At 43.7% G+C, this 18,753-nt stretch overlaps 1 protein-coding gene across 4 annotated transcripts in view; it reads right to left on the bottom strand.

The window, feature by feature from the left end:
- Positions 1–728: 728 nt before the first annotated feature.
- Positions 729–18,753, bottom strand: part of LOC120759113 (protocadherin alpha-C2-like) — an 85,383-nt gene continuing 67,358 nt past the window's right edge. For 3 of the 4 annotated variants that reach the window (XM_058422453.1, XM_040078065.2, XM_040078064.1), the window contains exon 4: positions 729–2,671. In XM_058422453.1, coding sequence (XP_058278436.1) covers positions 2,361–2,671 — 311 coding nt within the window. In that variant the 3' untranslated portion in view covers positions 729–2,360. The remainder of the gene's footprint in view (positions 2,672–18,753) is intronic. The other variant, XM_058422454.1, reaches the window with a different exon arrangement.

Here is an 18,753-nt window from a genome sequence, read left to right as displayed (position 1 = left end):
TATTCTTCTGTGTGTTTAAGCTACCACTGTAACTACAGTTGGTGAACATTTTGGGAGCTGTTGGATTAGTCACCAAATAAAAAAGCCCCACATCTAAGTGTACTTGCATAGCACATTTGCATAAAAGAACAGTTCCCTCCCCAAAGCTTAAGTTCTTTTCATCTTGTCTAGCCTTTAAAAGTGAATCAAGGTTTCTCTTTCTGAAGTAGCACCTTTTTATTGCCAGTAAAACAAGGCTGGTAACAAAAGAAAACTCTAAATAGAGCACATGAGGCCATTGGTGGTTCATGCTTTGAGATATGAATTCTTTTATTAGAGCTTTGCTGTGATGTTTTAAGATTTGCTGCAGGTCCTTAAAAATGAATAGGAATTGTTCTATTCTGAACTGTCAGCAGTTTGGAAACTTAAAACATCCAGGACATGTCTCAAGAAATCCAGTGGTTCTCTTTGATCCTAGATTAAAGGGCCTTTAGAAATTTCAGAGCTATGTAGTTTCTTACACAGTTCCAATTAACACAACACTTGAGCTTTATTCTGTGAATGTACAATAATGTAGAAAACTCCTCGGTATTCCCTCATCAGCTATATTCTGTTTAAAAATACATGTATTGGTTTTATATCAACATCCTCAACCACATTCAATACTCCATTTATACCTTAGGTTTCGTAATTCACAGAACTTCAGCTTCACAGATTCTTACCAATAAATCCCAAAATGCATGCATGGCTTGGTTTAAGAAAGATATTTTACTTGTGTTTCATACACAAAAAAAACTGATAATCAACAGTGGCTTAAAAAATTAACACTACTCCACTTTTTCACAAGTGTACAAAAAAGAAATAATGAATTTACATTCAACGGTAAAGCTTAAAGTCCACTCTAATAATAGTTGCATTGACATTCACATACACAAGCACAGAATAAATATTTCAGGATTCTTATAAGAGCATACAGCATACATACAGTACTTGAATTTTACATAAGGAGTGGTAGAAGGGTCAGAAATTCATAATCTCATAGAAAAGTAAAACTAAAATCAGAAAAGGTCTTGTGGGAGGTAACACCAAGGTACTGCACAGAGCTAGCAGGTCAGTAAATCCATTTGTGTGAGGAGTTTGCTTCCGCTTCTTCATATTAGGACAGTTTGTTTGCAAAGGTGTATTCAAAGTGCAGAATAATGCAAAAAAAAAAAAAAAAAAAAAAAAAAAAGAGAAGAAATTCTTGTATTTATTAACACATGCAAGAGGCAGCCCCCAAGTCACCCGACAGAATAAAGCTGTTATTGGCAAGTGGCCGATATAATACAGATGTTTCAGGCAGTTTTTCTAAAGCACTTTAATAGCAGCAATTGTAATTTATAATGGCTCTAGATTGACTTCTGTTTGGGTTAAAGGGCATCGTAATTCTTTAACATTTACAGCTATATTTCTTTATAAATAAATATCTCAAATAACAAATAGCATAGTTAATGTTACTTTTTTTCTCTCTTTTGCATAAGTGTCGTGGAAAAACTCTGACCTTCTCAGAGACATAATGTGCAAAATAATGTGGAAATAGGGACACACAGCATCACAGTTACATTCCTGGGATGTCAGCTCAGCCCTTCTTACTCTCTGAGGGCTGGCCTTACCAGGGCAATGCAGGGCTTCAAGGGACAATTTTTCCAATGGCTTGCTTGGTAAAGAGATAGAATTTATGGTGTCTTAAAGAGCTGTAAATGTGAGGTTTCATTCGAAGCAGTGTGTACAATACGTCATGTATAGGAGTCAGTATTTCCACACAGTGACTTCTCAGGATTTGACAGGTCTGCTCATGTCCTTTCAGACATTTTCTCCCCAGCCTGAACATCTTTGAACATTTTTGTTCATTAGGTGTTTCCTCTGTTGCATATTTACCAGCTCTTCTTGCATTTTATAATCTGATCTCATATCACCTAGCTGACATCTGCACACAAAGATTTCCAATCAGATAGAGGGTGCACAACATTAAAACTTTTAAACCTGTCCTGTAAGTGTCATCAAGACAGGAGCACAGGAACCACAGTGCAGAGTCCAACCTCTCACTGGCTGTACTGTGAAGATTCTCCTTTTCGGCGTAGGAGAAAGGAAACTTGTGTCTGCTTTTTAGATTCTGAAAACAAGCCAGAGCGGAGAAAAAGAGTTAACACCAGACTTAATAAAGCTTTTAAGACAAAACCTGTTAAGCAATTTAGACAGACACTGAATTTCCTGCTGATTTTCTCAAGTTTGTACACACAGGAAATTTGTTAACAGTAGGAAGAAGTTGGGATTTGCTACATAGGAGAAATCTGCCATTATTACAAAAACTGGCTAAGAGGGTTTTTTTCAGTATAACTCCCTCACTGGTCACTGTTCTCAGTGGTGCTGTTGCCCTTTTCTTTTTTCTCCTGAGTCTTGTTTCCCTTCTTCTTTTTCTTCTTTTTCTTGGTCTCTTCTTTCTTGCCAAAGGTTATGAAGTCACTTTTGTCAATTTGGCTGTTTGGTGGCTCCTGCCGGATGGAGATGATTGCGGGAGATCCTGGGATAATGAATTTGTCTGGCAACTCACCAGGACCGCCTTGTTTGGAATTGCCCGGTCCAAATTTAAAGGTCCAGCTGTTGCTGTTCACACCAGCTCCCACTGGGGGGGACACCTCTCCCGCCTCAGGTTCTGAAAAAAGTCAAAACAGCAAGAACAGCTTAAAGCATCTTTAAACACAGGCACTCAGTGAGCAGCAGCTTTCTGTTTGAAAGCCCTGGCCTCAGCCTACAGCGACTGCTGCTTGCTGGCTGCCCATCTGGGGGTTATCCACTGGTTCTTGTCCGGGCTGCTCGGTGTTTGCATGCACTGACCCACTCCACGCGCTGTTGGGTGCAACAGCCTCTGGATCCCATTTTGCTCTTTTGCACTTGAAGTGTTTGGAGTAAGAGACCACTGTGGTGCAGCCCGTTGTAGTGTTTTATAGCAGGAAACACGAGCACATGCATTGCATGGCCAAAGGGTGTGTTTGAGGGTGTTGAGTCTCTAGGGACAGGGTTAGGAGAGTGGCCAGGGCACGGGGTGACAGCCTTGGCATAATGCACATCCAGGTGGATATTTTAGCAAACCACCCTGCCATAGATGTGGCCAGGAATCCTCATGCAGGGGAAGAAGGGAGAGTGTCAACAGGGCGGAGTGGAGCCAGGCTCTGCGTGGTGGTGCCGAGCAACAGGACGAGAGGTAACAGCAATGGATGCCCAGGAAGTTCCACCTGGACACGAGGAAGAACTTCCTTCCTGGGCAGTGACCAAGCACTGAACAGACTGCCCAGGGAGGTTGTGGGGTTCCCCTCACTGGGGATATTCCAGAACCATCTGGATGCAATCCTGGGCCGTGTGCTCCGCTTGAACAGGGAGGTTGGAGCAGAAGAGCCACTGGGGTCCCTTCCAAGCTGAGCCATTGTGTGACTCTGAGCTGCTGCATCCCAGAGAGGAACCTGAGGCCAACCAGCAGGCAGCTCTGTAGGGATGGATGCAACGAGGCTGAGCAGCAGATACAGCCCCACAGCAAAACCAGGAGTGAACTGAATTGCCTGGGCAGAGATACTGCAGGACTGTTTCCATCAGAGTGCACAGAAATATTCATGGTCTTCACAGAATCATAGAGTATCCTGATATTCTCTTTAGATCACAGTGTTATATACAGGCAAATATAAAGTGAGGTTCTACCCTCAGTTTTAGGCTTGCAGTATGAAGTAAGTTTTAATTTTATTTCCATTATTTTGATTAGATTGAGTTAATCGGATTGAAATGTTTGCGTATGTTGCTCTGACAAGGACAAATTTCTAGCATAATAAAACACAACAGAATTAGGTTTTCCTATGAGAGAAAGCCTTAAGACTTGGTTGTTTTCTTTCCTTTTATACTTCAAACATTTGTTGTAATTTACATAACTCCTAATTTTAGATTGGAACAGCATATCTATTTTAATGTATCATGTTAAGTGTTTTAAACAACTGTGATCGGGGAAAGCTCAATGTTTATGCACTGATGCTAAAGCCCTCAAATCAGAGGAAAACTTTCTTATCTCCACCCGAAAAGTGTAGCAACAAAACATGGGACTCTCACCCTTGCAATGCTCCTAGCCACACACAGATCCTCACAACACCGCACAAACAATTCCAATACCACTCATCTGACTAAGTCTCAGCATCCTGTATTAGAGTTGTCCAGCTGGAGAGGTAAAGATATTTGGGATAAAGAAGGAGGTGGGAACCGTGTTGGAAAACCATTCCAGAGGGACTCCATGTCCCTTGGAAGAGGAGACGAGGACACTGGATGGGGGAGAAGGAACTGAGAAGTCCTAGGTCTGGTTACAGAGGGCGGAAAGAGAAAACAAAGCAGACAATCTAGAGGGAGATCCCCAATGTTTGGAACGTCTGGTTCTGGCTGCTCTGTACCCCTGCAGCCGTAATGAAGAATGCTGTATTATCTTTAGCAGCTCCAGTATTTCTTATTCTTTAACGATCCTTCATCTTTTGTTATGCTGTTCGTATAATTTCCTGTTTTATGAAATAAATGGTGTGTGGTGCATGCAGACGTAAGGATCTCCTTTTAGGCTCAAAAGCTGAAAAGACATATTTTGCTGCTTGACAACCTTTCCCCTGCCTGGCAGCAAAACTAACAAGGCTGGGAAGCAGGATTCTCTCTTTAGGCTTTTCCGTGGTGATGCAGCAGATCCATGTTACAGAGCCCATGAAATGTGTACACAAACCACACCAGAACCATCCCTGAACCCATCCATGGAAGAGTTTGGCACATGAAATGTTTAGCACCTCTGCACCTCCATGGCACACAGACACGACATGACTGCTTTTACAGCGTGATATTTAATCAAGAGCTAGGAGACACTGTACACTCCTTTTCCCCCTACGATTGGATTTAATGATGAAGAAGCTTTGACTTTATGTTCTTTCCAGGAGCTGCTGACATTCTTTTAGTGACCTTAACCTCTCGAGTCTCAAACAGCTTTTCTGAAGTTATAATTAATGTAAAAGTTCCTCTATTTTATCAGTTGTAGCTTTTCTGTACATTTCCTATGGTCTTAACTATCAGCTTCAGAGTTTTTACATGTTTCCTGTAAGTAACAACAATGTCCTAGAAAGTCCTTTCATAATAAATGCATGAATACAAACCAGCTTTCACTTCTGCTTAATAAACTGTTTTGTTCAGGTACCTTTTATATCACTTTTGTTTCTCTGAGATGATAAATTACAAAGGTGAAAAATGTGTGCCTTGGCCCTTTTCCAAACTATTAATCAATTCTCTTTCTACTGCAAAACAAAAATGTGAGCTTTCATATTGCACATAATAAATTAAGCCCTATTTGACAAATAAATCCTCTCTTTCTCCCAACAAGCCCACACAATCTGCATTCCAAACTTTGGCCCAGACCCAACGCTCTTTTTCTGTTCCCGGCAGGAAGAAGACAGCTGAAGGTGACCTCAAATCATGTTTGACCCACCCTTGCTCTGGCTGGGGAGAACCCTGTAGCAGAGAATAGTAGAAAAATTACTTTGAAGAGTACGGGGGGAGAACACTCTGTGGGCTGCAGGGCCACCACAGCACAGCTGGAACTGCAGTGCATGGCTGAGCCATTTTGGTGTGAGCACAGAAACACAAAATGATAGAATGGCCTGCGTTGGAAGGGACCCCAAATATCACCCAGTTCCACCCCCCTGCCACGGGCAGGGCCACCTTCCACTACTGCAGGTGGCTCCAAGCCCCGTCCAACCTGGCTTTAAACACTTCCAGGGATGGGGCAGCCACAGCTTCTCTGGGGAACCTGTGCCAGGGCCTCACCACACTTACCTTATATTCTTCCTAATATCGAATCTAAACCTTCTCTCTGTGGGTTTGAAACCATTCCCCTTGTCCTGTCACTCCAGGCCCTTCTAAATACTCTCTCTCCACCTTCTTTGTGCCTTCCCTTCAGGTACTGGAAGAGGCAGTTAGGTCACCCTGAAGCTTCTCTTCTCCAGGCTGAGCAATCCCAGTTGTCTCAGCCTTTCCTGGAGAGGTGCTCCAGTCCTCTGATCAACTTATTAGGCTGAACACAGGACATGGGACAAGGACAGTGACTTCACGTTGTCCATTTTACCACACACAGCAACGTGCAAGAATCCAGGGTATGCCTGAGGTAAAGAACCTCCTGCATGAAACCTCCTGCCACACTAACGGGGTGCAAACACACATCTGCACTACTGAAATCTAATTCAGAGCAGGAAACCGACCCCTTTAATCCAGTTCTGCCCAGGTAAATCAACTCACCAGCTGAAGTCAGTAACATCTGTCACAAAAGCATCTGACTTCATGCATGCAAACACAAGAAACCCATCCCACCTACCCTAAAATCAGAGTTCTGTCACACTCTGGGGGTTTGCTTGCATTTATGTCTGGTTTTGTCCCAGCCCCTGAATATATTGGTTGTCCATACAAACTAAGCATTTAATACTCCTTAATATTCACTAAGCCAAAGGAAACTAATTATCCTTGCTGCTGTGTGGAGAGCTTGCATACAAAAAGACAGACACACAGAGAATCTACCGAGTTAATAGCCACCATTTCCTACAAGTGGGGCTTCTCCAGTCCTCAGGAAATTTCTCTTCTGCGTGATTTACCTGAAGAGATGTCTGTTTATCTGTACTGGCAGGCTGGAAGGTCACAGTTCAGCTGTACTAACAAAGTCGTATGTTTAGGCATTTCAGATCAAGGATAAATGTCATTTACTACCTAGTTTCCAAGGCTTCCTTAAATGTCTCTTCTGTTTCTTATCAGCAGGGATTCAACAACAAAAGCTTTCTACTTATGTGTCATTTTACATTTAATGGGATTAGTTGTACTTCTCTTGCATATTTTCTGCATCTTTAATTGAATGCTTCAAATTTGTTTGCTAAACTTAGAGGAAAATCCAAACAAAACAAACCCCCTGGTTATATTTATAACACTTAATTTAAAACATTACACTTCTTTTCTTCCTACAGCTAGAGGGGAGGGGTTGCCAGAGTTCATACATAAAAGGCCAGAGTCTGGTAGTTTCCTGGGGTGATTTATGGGATTACTTTGGACCTTTTCTTTTATTCTCAAGCAATACTTCAGACTTCATGTTCAATGACCAAATAATTAAATTTTTAAATGCTTGCATGCAGCAGAACCCAAAATCTAGGCTGCATCTGCAGGTCCTGATGCTTCTTTGCCTGTGTGTCTGCAAGCTAAAATGGGAGATGAACTTTTCACCCCATCCCTTTCCTACTCTCACTGAAATACAAATGTCTCAGTAGACTTTAAATGGAACCCAGAGCAGCAGAGACTCTGCAGTTGAGTAGGTCACATATTTAGCTGGCATGAAAGGACTTCTAGGCTGTCTTTCAAAGTACTTCTTTTTCCATCCCGTGACTGCTGTCTGAAGTGCACAGGCAGATTTACACAGAAAAAACCCTCCATATCCTCAAATCACCTATCTGAAAGCTGGAGGGAATAGGGTATGGTGCATAGCTGATGTTTTTTGTCTTCCAGAGGCATTTAATGGTCATGTATTGCAGGCCTCTACCTCTCACAGGACTTAAAAAACATAAAAACCCCAGTTAATAGGTGTTGGAGTCCAGGGCATTCCTTTGGTTGCCCTGGAGGGTCAGGGACCTGGGCAGGGGGGTCTGGGACCCCAGCCCAGAGCTCAGAGAGACACTGGATTTGATTTCAGTCCATGGGAGAGGCTTCTTGCACTGCAGGAAGCATTGCAGGCCACAAGAGTGTGAAAAATAGCAGTTTAGCTTATCACAGGGTGAAAAAACAGTAAATCTAGGTTTCTAGCATTGGAGTGAATGGGGGCAAGATGGAGAATCTGGGGCGTTGTCTCCTTCTTCTTCCCTCACTCCATTTCGGCAGTGATGGTGGCACAAAGTAGTTTAAGAAGATTGGGTCAAAGCAGAGATGACCTGTTTAGTGTAAGTGATAGACATTGGCAAGTAATGATAAATAAAGAATACGTAGCAATTAGTATAAAAGATAACGACAGCCCAGCTCGGGAGGAGTCGGGGAGTCGGCAGATGTCCGAGCAGCTGCAAACATCTTTCGTGGGGCACTGAGAAAATTGTAAGATAAGAACAATAAACGAAGCATGCAACCTTGAAAAATCAGAACCTGAAGACTCCATCTCTTTCTTCCGGTTGGCACAGAGCTCTGCAGAGGGCAAAAGACTCTAAAACCACCTGAATGTCGGGGAAAGCCCACGACAAATAGGCACTGGTTCAACAAGCCCCAGGTGCTCTGAAAGACCTGATTTCCTACACAATGTCAGATACAGAGGGTCATGTCTGCCTGGAGAAGCTGTGGCCGCCCCTGGATCCCAGGCAGCGTCCAAGGCCAGGTTGGACAGAGCTTGGAGCAGCCTGGGATAGTGGAAGGTGTTCCTGCCCATGGCAGGGGGCTGGAACTGGATGAGCTTTAAGGTTCCTTCCAACCCAAACCATTTCAGGATTCTATGTGGGCATCACAGTCTCCAAGATTCCAGAATGGGAGCAGGCTGCAGGTGAGCTGTGTCCCCTCACTGACCCTCTCCTGCATGCTCCAGGCAGCCCTGCTCTCAGCACACAGGTTTTGCAGAGGTACCCATGCTCTGTGCAGGAAGCTTGGACACCTACAAGGAACCAGGTGCCTAAAATTTAACTGTAGGTACCTACATTTCTTTTTCTTAGAGAGTTAGACACCCCTTCCCTAAATCCAGCCACCAGAAATGTAGGCATCCAATCTACCATGTCTGATTTCATTCATGCTATGGTCTATAACCAGACAGGCACCCTCAGAAGGCAGCCCAAGCCACCTGGTTTAAATACTTGGTTTAAGAGGTATTGAATTGGAGACCTTATCACTCTCTTTGGAGACTTTCTTGCTTTCTACAATTCACTGACAGGTTGTAGCCAGCTGGGGATCAGCCTCTTCTCTCTGGCAGCCAGTGGCAGCACGAGAGGGCATGGCCTCAAGCTGCACCAGGAGAGATTCAGGCTGGACATTAGGAAGAATTTCTTCACAGAAAAGGTTGTCAAGCTTTGGGAGGAGCTGCTCAGAGAGGTGGTGGAGTCACCATTCCTGGTGGATTGGAAGAAATGACTGGACATTTAGTCTCATTTACAAGATGATCAGTCAAAGGCTGGACTTGATGATCTTGCAGGTGTTCTCCAACCTAAATGATTCTGTTAAAAAAAAATCCAAATTTTCTTTGTCCCTCTCCTCTCTCTGCTGGAGACAGCTAACTTTTGGGTAGCTAGTGAAAAAGGAGCTGAATTCTACCCTCAGGAGCCAGGTAAGCAGCACCATGGCTCAGCGGGTGTCGTGCTAACGACCATGCTGGAGTATTTGGAAAAAAGAAGTTTGAAACTAATTTCTTTCACGGTGGCAGCCACAAAAATTCCTGTGCAACTGTTTGCAACTTCCTCAGCCCTAATCCTTTCACAGGATTTTCACTTAGATAGGCATTAGCAACTTCTGTCCAGAAAAGCCTGAGAGACCACAGCCAAATTCTTACAGTTGCCCAATTTACGTCCCTTAAAAGGCCACATTTTAGGTGTGACAGCAATGACACCAGCACAGCTCAGGACCTCTGGTGCAGAACTCTGAAGCACAGGTCTGTCACTGAGATTTAAGGTGCTGTCTTTTCAGATCTGCAATTTGCAAATTCACTCAATCGAAGGGCTGGCTCTCATCAGCTTGTAAACCCATCCAAGCTGAAAGGCAATGCTGAGCGATGGGTACAACCAGCCTGGAATTGAGGTGTCTCATAAACTTGGGGCAAAGTGTCTGCCCACAGAGCATGCCATCACTCAGCCCAGGGATCAATATCCCATCGGGTCTGGGCTACCCCATCAGGCCTGCAGCTTCCATCTCCCCGACGTTTTTCTCGCTTTTGGGGAGGCCACATGGTTTTCCCCGGACCCTGCACAGCCCCACAGCTCCAATCTGGCGTTTACTGAGAACAGGCGGCGCTCACTGCCCGTAATGCGAGCTGCCCATACATCCTGAGTGTCATGAACATCGTCTGTCCCTCCTCTGCCTCTGCTGCCTTCTTAAAGAGCCTTTGTCAGAAGAGGGCTAACTCACGTCAGAACAGATGTGCCCCTGCTCAAGGGGGAGAAGAGGAAAGCATTTCTGTGCAGCTCTGTCTGCCTGCAGAGACACGTCTGACTGTGTGACGTGCTCAGCCAAGACAGCAGCTGGTTTTCACTCGGTTCCACCCCTCCCCACTCACCGCTTTGTCCCTGTCTCTAAAAATTTGGTAGCTCATGGAATAAGAAAACATTTTAGATAAAAGCTTTCAATTAAAACTTCCATTAATATTACATTTAAAGGAAATATTTTTCAGTGCTCTTTTTCTAGACAGCAGAACACGCGGGCTAAAGCCACTGTAAGACTCGGGATACCCCGTCATTAATCACAGCCCCTTCTGTCTGCAGGTCAAGGTAGCAAAACACATTAATTAAATGAATTTGTTTAAAACTGAGATGAGGCAATAAGCAGGAAGCAAACTGCAGGGAAAGCTAGTTATTAACCTGATTTCTCTCTTCCCTGCCTCCTCCGCTGACGCTGTACTGACTGCAGCTTCTGCCTCTGGCAGGCTTCATGAATATTCACCATGATAAAGAGTCTGAAACAGCACATCCAAAGCAAACAGCGTGCACTGAAAAACCCTCTGTGTCATTTGGAGGATGTCTGCGGACATTCTGGCTTCACTGATCATCCCTAAGCCTTTTTGGGATTAAAAAGCCCATTTAATCTTTCTCTCTTTATTTTTTTTTCCTGAAAAACAAAACAAACCAAAAACTCAATCCCACAAAAAAAAAAAAAAAAAAAAGGAAGCGAATAAAAATCCATCATCAGCATGATAAGATGACAGAAATAGAACCGGGAGACAAAAAAAACTGTTCAATCAGAACAAAACGGAACCAGTTTAACTATCACCTAGCCAAAGAACCCCAACCATCTCTAATGACTTTGTCAAACTGGAGGATTAAACAAAACCCCAAATAATTCTCACCCTCCGCCCTCCCATCTCTTTGACCTGTTCTGCATTAATGAACCAGGAGGAATGGACGAAATGGAAACTCGTCCCCACCAAGGAGCCTGTAGCTTTAATCCAGTGCTTGGGTTTAAAGTCAGTGCCACGAAAGAGGGTAATTATAGCCCACATGTTGTGGGGGATTTGTAACCCCCCAGGGCTCCAACATCCAGGCACAAAGCAGGGGGTGGGCACGGAGGTCACTTCCAGCTCACACTGTCCACGCTGACGCTGACAATTAATTTAAATAGAGATTATTTACCTCGTTATAAAAAAAAACCCCAATCTTACATGGGTGCATTAAAGGAATTGTCTCAGCTATCAAATAGCTCTGCCAGCACACTTTGAGATATGTGAAAGCATAATTTGATTTGCTTGCTACCACATCCTGCTGTGGCCAGAGCACAGCCCAGGGTAAATGGCTTCTCACAGCTGCTGAAGGAGCAAACCAAGCATGGGGTCTGCAACTCCTCTCTCTTCTTTGGCTAAAAGATGCTTTTCTTTCCATAAAAATATCGACGTTTTCAGGTAATATGCTTCTACTGCTGTACTTGTGCCCAGTCCTGCTCCCACAGCTTGAATTTTAACCCTTTCCTCCCCAAACTGAGGGTTAATCTGCTGCATCCCTGAGACTGCATGTGCATGCATCCTTATCATCTTTTTAGCTCTAATCAAATGTTGGCCCCATGGGGATGCAGCATTGAATGTTTGTGTCGCATGAAGAGGTGATTGGAGAGACATTACCTCTGCAATATTAAAAAAAATGTATAAAATTTGGGGGTTATTTCCCTATGTCTGCAGTCTCACAGTGTCTGTTTTTAGGAGTTCCTAGCCGAAAACAGACCCCCCTCCCTCCCCCCTCCCCCCCAAAAAAAAATTCAAAAAAACCCACCAAAATTATTTTCATCTTATAAACGCGTTTTTAATACAGTGTGGGCAGTTACAGCACCAGCCCTTCTGCCCTTCTTTTAACGCAAGCAGTAAGGGAAAGAGCAGTGAATAGTGCAGGGAAATTGAAACTGGAGCGGGGGGTGCTGCTCTGCCCTCATCTGGGAAGGATGTGGGCAGTGGCTGAGGACAGTGCTGCCCTGAAGACCCTCGGTGGGTTGGTCTGGATGCCACGAAGGAAAAGCTTTTCCCTGCTTTCATGTCAAACCAGGTGCTATGTAGCCTAAATGCCCTAATTAAACATCCTTAAATGCCCTAAACTGAACGACTGGAGCAGCAAGCTGCTGCCCTGACCCCTGCTGAAGGCTGATTTTAGGAGCCCTTGGTAAACACATCCCAAAAAGGTGGACTTTGAGTCAGATCTTTAAAGATTTTTGAGCTTTGTGGCTCACATCTTTTGTATGTGACGAGGAGTGGGGATGGCACTCGAACCATTTTCAGGAGGCTGTTGCTGTGGGTGGGGTTTGCCTCTGTTATATAACATGAAATATTGTGAAGGGAGCAAAAGCCGCTGCAGAAGACAAAGCCCCGAATTTCGGGAGGACAAAACACAGTTTGTGCACTGCTTATTCTATAATATGGAAAGCCAATTCTGGTTACCGTCTTCTGTCAGATTGAAATGAAAAAATAATTTTATCCTAACATACAAGCCCTTTCATGTGAGAGACAACGGGCTCACTGAGCATCATAAATCCTGCTGTGAAGGTGAAAAGGAGGAAGCATTTCCTGGCTGCTGCTGGAGCCTGTGACAGTGCCCTGCAGGCAGCCAGCCCCCTCCTGCCCTTGCTCCCTGCTGCATGAGCTGTTGAACTGAAGCCAAAGCACAGACGTGAGTTCTTTCCAGGCATCTCCTGCCACTGGAGGCCACTCTGCGTCTGTGGGGTGATACAGGATCCCCCTGGACTCCTGTCCACAGCCACCTTCTGCCTCAAAGAGTGCCTTTGAGAGTGCCCATCTCAAAACCTGGCTGTGATTGATCCTCGAGGAAGGAAAAATTCAGATTACTTAAAAGGAAACCAGCATTAAATGTTCTAGTATTGGATTTCTATTTACAATGGCCTGGAGTGACAGGACAAAGGGAATGGTTTCAAACTGACAGAGAATAGGTTTAGATTAGATATTGGAAAAAAATCCTTTACTGTGAAGGTGGGCAGCCCTGGCACAGGGTGCCCAGAGCAGCTGTGGCTGCCCCTGGATCCCTGGCAGTGCCCAAGGCCAGGCTGGATGGAGCTCTGAGCAGCCTGGGACAGTGGAAGGTGTCCCTGCCCACAGCAGGGGCAGTAGAAACAAGATCTTTGAGGTCTTTTCCAACCCAGGCCATTCCATGATTCTGTGATTCTATGTTTTCCTGGATAAGTTTGTGTCCATCTTGGGGAGTGAACACTGCTAAGGGAATTGACTTGAATTCAGTCCCTCCCTCCTGCTTCCCCTCACCAAAACTTGCTCAATTACCAGTCTCTACAGCTCTGAAAAGCTTCCACAGGTACCCTTACCTGAGCACAATGCACATTACTGTGGTGCACAAATAGCAGAGTCCAGCACAGCTCCCAAAACCAAGTGGGAGAGGCAAGAGAGAATTCCCACTTCCTAGCTGAGCACAATTAATAGGAAGACAGTAACTATGGAAACTCGGAGCATCAATTTTAGCCTTTCAAGGCAGAATCTAATTTTAACCAACTAATTGGGTGCTGGAAGTGGCAGTGAAAGAATAAGGGACACGTTTTTGTCAGTGATCTTGGAGGCATCTATTTTAAACATGAATGAATGTGTGAGCTTCACCACTTAGGATAGGATTGTAATGGAGTAGGGATACATGAGAAATGGTCTTAGATTTCTCTTTCTTTCTTTCTTTCTTTCTTTCTTTCTTTCTTTCTTTCTTTCTTTCTTTCTTTCTTTCTTTCTTTCTTTTTCTTTTCTTTCTTTCTCGTCTGTGTTTAGCTTACAGACATCAACCCTTCCTCGTGGGCTCTCACCCCAGTAGCTCAAACCACTCCAGTCTCCAGGCCAGATGATTACAGGGTAAAGCTTTCTGCTTGGATAGTCTTTAAAAAAAACCCCAAACACACAAAGCTTCAGACAGTAGGAAATGCAATTCCTTGTCTCTCAGAGGCCGGAGATGGCTCTGAACCTCAGAGCTGACACCTGTTCCCTGGCTCCCTCTGGCTCTGATCTCAAATTAAGGGATAATTTTACCGGTAGTTTATAGATGAAACCTGAAACTGGTCTTTTCTCTATTTATGAAAGGGAGGAAAGGGTACTATTAATGTTTAATTTAGTTTGATTGCATTATCCCCAACTGATTTCATAATATTAAAAGTAAACTATACCATACAGATACATAAAATTAATTAGGACCCACAAAATCCTTTGGCTGACCTACTTTGACTAGTTCATCACTAAACCTCAGCAAACTTCTCCTCCTCCGAAAGCCAGTTAACTAAATAGTAACCAATGTGTATTTTGATTCTCTCCAACGTGGCTGTTAGCCAGCAACCAGCCCTAAAAGACATCTGTCACTGTAATACCTTCCACAAAACGGGGCTGTGAAGCTGAAGACATCAAAGGCCTCCAAACAGACTCTGGCAGCCACAGCACTCTTTCCCTCCCACAATATATATGTCATATTAGCAGCTTCCTATCATCTCCTGTTAGGATCACATCCCATTATTATTCCTTTTTACTGGTATGAGATGAATGGAGCTAATAATATTCCACATCAGTTAAAAAGGAATCTTAATTAAATGTGATGACTAAGTGCTAATACAATATGATAAGCCCCCTGGATAAGCACGCTACATAATTTCTCTTTTTCAGAATCCTTTAAACATTCTTGGAGAAGAAAATGGAGGTGACCTTGCAAAGGCTCCCCACATCCCTTCTCCTGCTGCAGAAATAGTTTTGCTCTTTCAAGTGCTTGAGAGGCCCACGTTTGGAGGACTTTTTCTCAAGTCGTAGGTAATTCCAGGTGTTATGATCACTGAGAGTTATCTGTGCCTTTAACTCTTTAAAGCAGGTTTTTTTGGTGCTGATGAGATGAACCTGCCTGACTGCTCTGGAAGTCTGGACCTACTGGATCAGGGAGCCAAACCTTCTGTTTGTCTTCTGCTGCAGCTAAAGGTGTCCCTCTCAAAACTGAGCCATTTGATGAATTAGTTTTTCAAAGCATTGTTATAGGTGTAATTCTGCATGCAAATCTATCAAATACCAAACCCCAGCTTTGAATGGTTGTTAAAATCCCATTTAAATGAGTTTATGAACCTCCTAACTTGGTCAGTACTTTATTCCACTTGGTCACACAAACTGAAATCACAAACTGCTAGGTGATGGCCTGTAAAGGCCATGGAATACTGAAATAAAATAAACATAACAAAAAGATAACTTGAGGGGGGATGATACACAGCTAGGGAATATTAAGGTACATTCACCTAAGCAAAGCTAAGATCAAATTTGGCAGTTGCTCGAAATGGATTTTGCAAAAGGCACTTGAACAGTTGCAGCTGCCTTTGTGACTTGTCTCTTAGACTACACCTCCTTAAATATCCATCAGATGGTGAGTATTAATTCTGGGAGGCTCTTTGAAGCCTAACACACAAAAAGTGGGTAGAGCTATCTCACTTCATCACTATAACCTTTTCAGAACAGACCACTCATAATCCCAGGGTAAGAGTTGGTAAATTATATCCTTTGTATTTCAATATTTTGATTTTAGTTTTATAGCCCCGGTCATGCTTTAAGACAAGAACTGTTCCCTCAGTGGAACAATTGGAGAAATGGCTCAGATGTGTCCCTGCACATAAAATGATGCTTTACATTAGACGCTGCTCATTTGTTAATGAACTCTCTTTCAAGAAAGGCTCAAATAGTTGTAGTAAAACACCCAAAACTTACTTATTTAATATTCCTGCCATTTTGCTTTTCTGAAGGAAATATTAAAAATAGAAGAACTGGCTTGATATGAATAGGAAAATCAAATCTGGAAAATTAATTATTACACAGAGATTGTAATGGATGTAAAATGGGCACCGAGAGCAAGGAAGGGGAAATTAACTTTGTTTCCACATTAGTGCTTAATGGAGGCTGACTTTAGAAAAAATCCTACCCTGGTTAAATTGAGAAAAGTTCTTTTACTTGTGATCCCTTTAAATGAGTAGGCAGGGAAAAAAATCAAGGACAGACTGTATCTGGATTGATAGCATAGTTATATTCCTTCCAGGAAATGTGTCATACGCTCAGGTAACTAGGACAAGCTGTCAAAGAATAGAAACGTTTAAAAGATCTTAGTGTTCATAAAGGCTAAAAGGTGATGTTATTACTTCTTGAATCCTTCACTTCAAAAGGAATTTTAATTTGCCATCAGGTGGAATCCACACGTAGGATATTTTAAAACTATTTAAACACTGAATTAAACTTTACACTTTAATTTTCCTGTTGTAATTGTGTGTATTATACGTGTCCATGTTAATATAAAACTGGGTCATTTGTTTTGAGTTTCTGCAATTCTTGAGGTGGTGACTGACTTCTAGATTTTACACATCAGAGTCTACTTCCCCAGCATCTTTTTCAGTCCCACCACTACCAGGTGATGCAGGAAAGGGCTCCTTACATTATCTTAAATCACTCTGTATCTGGAAGTAGCTGAGTGGGTGCTGTCACAGAATTTTTAGGATTGGAAGAGACCCCTGGAGATCATTCACTTCAACCCCCCTGCCAAGGCAGGGGCACCTGGAGCAGGTGACACAGGAACGTGTCCAGGAGGGGTTGGAATGTCTCCAGAGAGGAGATTCCCTGCCCTCCATGAGCACCCTGTCCCACTGTTCCGCCACCTTAATGTAATTAATTCCTCCTCATGCTGAGCTGGAACTTCTTGTGTTTTAGTTTATGGCCATTGCTCCTTGTCCTGTCCCTGGGCATCACTGAAAAGAGTCTGGCACCATCCTCTGACACCCCCTGGAGATATTTATATGCATTAATGAGATCCCCTCTCAGTCTTCTCTGCAGACTAAAGAGGCCCAGCTTCTGCAGTCTCTCTCTGTCAAAGCGATGCTCCAGACCCCTCATCACCTTTGTGGCCTCCACTGGACCCTCTCCAGTGGCTCCTTGCCTTTCCTGGACTGTGGAGCCAGGTCTCAGCTTCGGTGTCTGAGCTGGCAACTCTTCACTGCAAAGGTGTGAGACCAGCATGTGTCAGAAAGGGAGCACAAAGTCAAAAATGCTTCATCCTCAGACTGTGCTACCTGACACTTCCATAAAAAGGGATTTTTTTTTCAGCTATTTCAATATATTCCCTCACTGGAAAGGGAAGGGGGGAAAAAAAAAGCAATTTCTGCAGCCAAATTGCCGGGACAGCAGCAAGAGCTGCCACTCATTAATCCCGATGTGCCCTGCCCCACTAAGCACTGGGTGTAAATGGCTGAAACCCTTAAATTGCTTCATATGCTTCATGATCCACAACTGCAGCACCAAACATCACTTAAACGTATTCTCTTTCCACCAGACTTGTAGAAGAAATAGCTTGGGGTAGCCAGCAGAAACACAGACCACGACAACGAGGAGAAAAAAAGCTCTATTTATATCTCTTCCTGCTGACACATGGAATAGCACACACTTCACTCAAGCATACACGCAGCTGCTGGGATTTCTGCAGCGGCTTCGAGGCTCGAGGAAGCGCAGCCAGAGCAGATATTCTCTGTGCTGAGGAGGAAAGACAGCAAAAGGATGCTTTGAAACGCCCTGGCTGATCCAGTTCATTCTACTCGCCAGGGAGGCAGGCACACAATTTGATATTCAAAAACATGCGTGCGTATTTCCTGCAACTAGCCCGAATATTTAATACCTCTTCTTGCAAAAACAAGATAATCATGCCTGCAGATCTTCCACAAGCAGCTATGGACCCTTTTTGCCTTAGCAATCATCCAATTTGCATCTCTAGTGAAACAACTCAGTGAACAGGCAAACAGATTTTTATCCCTGTGCTTGAGCAGATCTGCCAATTGCTTAAAGTGTCAGTCTTCAGGCAGAGACAATACCTGCAGAGAAGAGAAATATTTCGGCTCAAGAGCAAAGACCAGAGAGAAACTCTTCATCTGGAACCGTAGGGATAGGACAAGGGGGAACGGATTCAAACTGAAATAGGGGAAATTTAGGTTACAGGAGAAATTCTTCCCTGTAATCCTTTTTCTCTGGCACGGGTTGCCCAGAGAAGCTGTGGCTGCCCCTGGATCCCTGGCAGTGTCCAAGGCCAGGTGGGACGGGGCTTGGAGCAGCCTGGGACAGTGGAAGTGGGTTTGGAACTCGATGATCTTTAGGGTTCCCTTCCAACCCAAACCATTCTGGGATTCTGTGCTTCTACTGATATCAATATGAGCCATACAGCTTTTAGTATCTGAGAAAATCAATGGACAAAAATTAATTATGATGGCTTTACTCTCTCTTTTTTTTTTTTTTTTTTCAGGGACCAGAGTTTTTCTTGCCATATATTTTTTAGATATATGAATACAACTTAAAAAAAAAAGAAGTGAGAGGGAAAGCCAACAGTATGACAACAAAACTACTGTTTGCAGCTACTGAAAATACCGTGTTAATTGGCCAGCTTCTCTTGTCAGGGCCTCAGACTTTCACCAAAATATACCAAGCGGTGCAAAGAGGGGTGGCTTCACCCTCACTGATGAAACTCAGACAAACTCATTAATCCATGGACACAGTAGGAATCTTTTGTTTCT

Source organism: Hirundo rustica, chromosome 14 (genome assembly GCF_015227805.2).
Source record: "Hirundo rustica isolate bHirRus1 chromosome 14, bHirRus1.pri.v3, whole genome shotgun sequence".
In the NCBI taxonomy this organism is placed as follows: Eukaryota; Metazoa; Chordata; class Aves; order Passeriformes; family Hirundinidae; genus Hirundo; species Hirundo rustica.
Note: the sequence above shows the minus strand (reverse complement) of the source record. Positions and strands in the feature narration are given on the sequence as shown.